Source organism: Chaetodon trifascialis, chromosome 4 (genome assembly GCF_039877785.1).
Source record: "Chaetodon trifascialis isolate fChaTrf1 chromosome 4, fChaTrf1.hap1, whole genome shotgun sequence".
NCBI lineage: Eukaryota > Metazoa > Chordata > Actinopteri > Chaetodontiformes > Chaetodontidae > Chaetodon > Chaetodon trifascialis.
Window position 1 is genome coordinate 4,799,808 of NC_092059.1, and position 5,707 is coordinate 4,805,514.

The 5,707-nt window shown below is 43.7% G+C and overlaps 1 protein-coding gene across 1 annotated transcript; it reads right to left on the reverse strand.

The window, feature by feature from the left end:
- Positions 1-815: 815 nt before the first annotated feature.
- slc34a2b (solute carrier family 34 member 2b) lies at positions 816-5,079 on the reverse strand. Its single transcript, XM_070960788.1, has 12 exons — positions 5,034-5,079; positions 4,811-4,948; positions 4,596-4,724; positions 4,298-4,441; positions 4,098-4,209; positions 3,810-4,005; positions 3,623-3,718; positions 3,202-3,313; positions 2,489-2,656; positions 2,087-2,203; positions 1,857-1,981; positions 816-1,361 (listed from the first exon to the last, which is right to left on the reverse strand). Exons 1-12 carry the CDS (start codon positions 5,077-5,079, stop codon positions 816-818), a joined length of 1,929 nt encoding a protein of 642 aa, XP_070816889.1.
- Positions 5,080-5,707: the final 628 nt, after the last annotated feature.

A 5,707-nucleotide genomic window follows, 5' to 3' on the forward strand; every position in this document is an offset into this window, starting at 1 on the left:
CATTTAAAATCTTTAAGAATTGCTTGGCAAATCAAATGCTACTTGCATAATCTAACTGTAATTATATACTGGACTTTGCCCCGTGCTTCGGTCTGAAGTCACAAAATGACTGTTCAAAGCCAAATTAGATAAGAAACGTGAATCTGTTTGTGACAGAAGCCATTTTATTTTATTTTATTCACTTAACAGTGAATAAATGAATCTTCGATCTATCACTTGAAACACATGCATGACCGACCGTATCTGAGCTGATTATCAAATGAGCTGATTAAAATGACTTATCAGTATCCATAAATGAGTGTGACTTCAAGCCTGTGCGTAAAAGTGATGGAAATGGATGAAAAAAGTGGCAAGACAGCAATTTAAAAATAGGAAATTTCTTTATTTACAAATATTATAGCGTCTTAAATACTGAAGGATAACAAATATTGTAAATGCTACATTAGACATTTGAAATTTAAATGTTCAAAGTTGAAAATAAAACCAAAGGCCATTCACACATATCATAAAAAATATAAAAATAAATTCGGAGCAATCCACAGTCAGGTCACAGCAGATAGTGAGTCTGAACGATAGAGTGAAAACATCATAAAATAAACATCACGTCCAGAAACAGTAGGTTGATAACAACACTTCTGTTCATGTTCTCCAGAATTATGGTGATTGACAGTGTTTACTACAGTGTTAAATACATCGTCCAACGAAGGGGAATCATCAACATACCACAACCTGAGAAGTGATGAACAATTAAAGTGTGTTCCAAATACATTATTGCATTGAGTATCACTCATAGATACAAATTTAGCTTAATAATATTAAAATTGTGTGGCCTCCTTTGTATCCTCGTCTTGTGACATGGCAGGATTGTCGTACATCTCCAGACTCTTCGTGCTGTTGCTCCTCATCTTTTCAATCTTTTCATCCTCCTCTTTTTTACAGCACTTGCAGCATTTGCAGCAGCAGCAGCAGTGTTTGCCACAGAAGCCAAAGGTGAAGGTCACCATAGCGTCCCAGGGCGCCATGGAGTGCAGGGGCCGGGGCAGAAAGTCCCAGGTGCGGAGGAAGCTGGGCAGGAAGCGGGGGCAGCGAGACTGCATCACATTGACAATAATCACAAAGACAATCAACACAACGACGGGCACGCCGACGCCGACCAGCACTTTCCAGCCGGCCATCGACAGGCCGAACACAGAGAGAGGGAAAACCAAGAAGCACAGGATGAGGTAGAGGGCGGCGAACCAGCGGTATTTGGCCGTGCGATTCCCCAGCCCTCTGGCCAACCTGATGGGCACCCGCATGAAGGGGATTGGATACCACAGCACGATACCGAAGATGTTGAAGAAGAAATGGCAGAGTGCAATCTAGAATAAAAAACACACAGATGTCAGTCACATAAAGCTATCACTGTTGGATCTGATAGAAAACATCAATCAATAACACTCAGAGACATGTCAGCAGCTTCGTGAGTTCAAGCTAACATCGGCATGCTAACATGTAGATGTTAAGCAGGTTTAATGTGTACCATGTTCACCATAGTAGTTTAGCGTGTTAAACGTTCTGTATAATATGGCAAATGTAGACATAGCTATATTTTCAATTAAGTAATTTCAATTTATTTATAATGGGTTTAAGATGACCATTATTCTCATGCCTGGCAACCTGAATATCTAGATAAATGTACCCTACAAGGGGATCAAAGTTATCACAATTTGTCCTTTCAAGAACATGACAATCTTTACCATTCCATCCAATAGCCGTCGAGATATTTCAGTTTGACCAACATTGACATCGACAGAGCTGCGCTGCTAGCGTGGCTAAAAACAGACCCTCAAGGGAAAATTTTTCTTGCATCTTACCTGCAGCGAGTTGGCGAGTGTCTCTCCGGGGCTCGCCATAGCTGCAAGTATAGCAGTGGTTGTTGTACCAATATTTGACCCCAGCGTCAGGGGATAGGCTCTCTCGAGGCTAATGACACCGATACCTGGTAAAAGAAGATTGAGAGAGCATATAAATCATTGTGTCTTTAAAAAAAAAAGCACTTTAAGAACACACACATTATGAAAACATTATGCAAATGACAACTTACCAACTAGAGGAGTTATAGCTGAGGTAAAGACAGAGCTGCTCTGAACAATGAAGGTCATCCCTGCTCCCACCAAAATCGCAATGTAGCCAGTAACCCAAGAGAAGGGGAAGGGGAAGTCTGTAACGACACAGAAGGACGAGGTGAGCAATAACCCTGATGAAGTGAGCACATTAAGGCCTCGTGACCAGAGCTAACGAGGAGTTTTATCCTCGTTAGCGGGGTAAAACTGTTTGTGCCTGAGCTTCCGCCGTCACACATCAGGACAGGTGGACCCGGAGGCGAGCCGGAAGCATCAGGGATGCTGTACCTGCAGAGCTCATCAAGCATCACCATCGAGGCAGATGTGCTGACTATCAAACAGGCTGCGGAGAGCATGTCGGCGGGGAATTCCTTTGTTTTCACCTGTGTTGAGCACCTTCTTGATGACCACAGCCACCTGTCCCTGCAGCATGGAGTTGAGCAGCTTGACGATGAGGATGAGGCAGGTGCAGAGGATGATCAAAGATGCAGCCAGGAGAATGAGGCCCACCGCCAGGTCTGGCAAATCAGTGTCGACAAAGAGGTGTGTGCCTGCAAAGGACGGTCAAAGAGATGATTGGCACTGACGTATCCACTCTGAATTATGTGAAAACAGCCTTGAAAATAGAGCTGCCTTTGATAAAGGGAGCTAATGAAACAGCGTTTTGTGGGGGAAGAGGTGTTTTTCCTGTAATTTGAAAACAAACTGAAGGTGGGACATCATTCACAGCAGTTTCTGATCTCATCGAATTGAAAAATACATCATCGTCTTTTACTTTTAAAACCAAGCACAAAAGCATTCACTCTATCTGAGGGCAGGAGACTTTGAAGAGGTGGTCCATTTTATGGTCGTGTAGCACTCAGGTGCTTCAGCAGGACAGCATGAATAGACCTATTGAGCAGGTAGTCGGGTCAAGGGAGGGTCTGAGCTGAGTCACTATAAAGCCTCAAAGGCAGTCATTGTCCGGACATCAGAGGGTCTGGATAAAGGTGGCTGTTGTGTCTCATGTTTCACTGAGCTTCAGTGGTTCAGGTAATCCGAATCACTCTGTAAGTGTTATTTTTTTCTCGATATTCACTGATGGAGGCACACTTACATTTCTTGACGCAAGTGGTAATAGACGAGTTCTTTTGCATGAAGATCTGGTTTCCCTCCGTGAAGCATGTCATTCCAGGAAGGCAGGCGGCCACTTCCTCATTCCAGAAGGTCTGAGAGAAAAGATCGGAGGCAAAAACACCTTTAAACACAAGCGCGGTGATTAAGAAGCCAATGCAGCGGCGATAATCTTTAAATTATCATTCGTAACATTCTGCCTTTTATAAAATAACACACCTTCAAAGTATGATCTAACGACACAATGACTGCGGTCACAATAGAAGGACAATATCAGTCATTAACGGGAAAAAAAGCAGAGGTAACCAAAGCTTCATCACATGTTTTCACTGTTACTGTGTTTTGTTCAGTGTGTGGCAAACTAATAATTTATGTATGTGATGCAGCTCTTGTTGATTTCTTACCGTGTTGACCTTTTTGCTGCAACACCTTTTGATCAGGCTCATGTTTTTGGCCGCGGGGTCACCGGTGGCAATGCCCGTGATAACAGATTTGTCCAGCTGAGACAACACAAGTTTACACACATTAAATAAAAACATCTTTATGTTTACGTTGCATATTTCTTGGCGATTTCAGAGTCACCGGCTCTACCTCGATGATGGCGTTGGTGAGAGGGTCCGTGATGACGTTGAGCAGGTCGGGGGCGTTCTCGCCAGTCTGGATGTTGAAGGATGTGATTAAGAGGTCTGTGAGTTTGTACAGGACATTTGTGGCGACTTCTAGGGGCAGGAGAACCAGCACAGACAGCCAGTTAAAGAAGTCGTGGACTGTAGCTCCTGCGAACGCCCTGGAAGACAAGGAACACACTCTTAAATATCTACCAAACCCTGTTTTCTCTGCAGCGTCCTACACAATGTATTTTCACACGCTCTGATTTACCTGCGGAACTCATTTCGGTCTCCTGCCTGCATCATAGCCACAATAGTGTTGGTGACAGACGTTCCGATGTTGGCGCCCATGATGATCGGCACTGCAGACTTCACGTCCAGCACTGCAGAATGTAAGCAGCATTAGAAGAAGCTGTAAAAATCCAAGCGTGAGCATGCATCTTGCACGCAGCAGTGTGTGTGTCTGCTTACATCCAGAGGACACCATGCTGACCACAATAGAGGAGGAGGTGCTGGAGCTCTGCACCAGCACTGTGACTAACACCCCGATCACAAGCCCGGCCACAGGGTTGGACAACACAACATTGTCCTGGAAGATGTCACCAGCAGCTTTGCCTGCACACACACGCAAACAGCGTCGGGTCAAAAACACAGCGCTCATTACACATTACATAAGACCCAGCATTATCAAGTCAGTAAAACAAATGTGCAGTGATGGGTGAAGATAAAGACAGAAGGTATTAAATGTAATTCTGTGAACTGATTTTACCTCCGACTAGCTGGAAAGCAGAGCTGAGAATATCCAGTGAGCAAATAAACAGGTAGAGAAGTCCAAGCAGCAGAATGATCTTCACAATAGCACTCAACACTCTCAATACCTTTTCCTTTGTGTCCAGCTCTGCAAAGAAGAACAAAGAGCTGAATCAGACCCAGGTTCTGTGAAGGTGTCCACTCTGAGCAGTGCAGGTAAGGAAGCTGGCTCACCTGACCACTTCACTCCAGTGTCTTTGAGCTCTGGGAGATCCCAGGGATTATCTTCATCTGGGTCTGGAGCCTCATTCACCAGATCCACAGTGGAGTAAGACGGCAGGATGGCCACATCTTTGGTCGGGGTCTTTTCATCTAACGGAGGCAGGAGGGAATGTTTGAGAATGTGGCAGCAACAAAGCCTGAGGAGGTTTAACGTGGCCGAGAGAAAAGGACATACCGAGAGCGGGGGAGGAATCAGTCCCCACTTCTGGTCTTGGAGCCATGATTATCTGCAGAACGAAAAGTTGCGATAAAGACAGAAAACAACTCAGATCATGACTTTATGTACATTTAATTATGTCAATTACAAAATTTAAAGGAGCAGAGGAAAAAACTGATGCTGATGAAGTGGAAATGATGTCCATGTATTACCTGTGAGGAGCAGCTTTTCAAAAGCAAATCACTTTTTAAATGCAACGATTTTAGTCTTAGATTTGTTTGCAGAACATGTTAAAAATTATAAGACACAAAACAAGAATAACCAAAGCAAACTCCCCATTAACACAGTCAGTCAGTTATTCATGCGTGAAAAGGAGCAGGAAGAAGTGAACAGTCCTCCTCCAAAGTCTACAAACAGTCTGTATTAGAGTCATTTTAACATAAAGAAATTCTTTACAGACATGATCCTTAAGTTGACCACGTGATTCATGATTGATCAGGAAGGACTAAAACTCCACAAAGTAAAAATAACTCCTGAAAAAGCGCGCGCGCGCGAAAAAAAAAAACAACAACAACAACAAAAAAACCCAAAACATCACTGTCAAGGCTGTCCAAGACAATCTGAATAAAAATCATCTTCTCTCACACACATGCTGCTGGATCATTAACGCCAGTTTGTCCGCGATTACAACA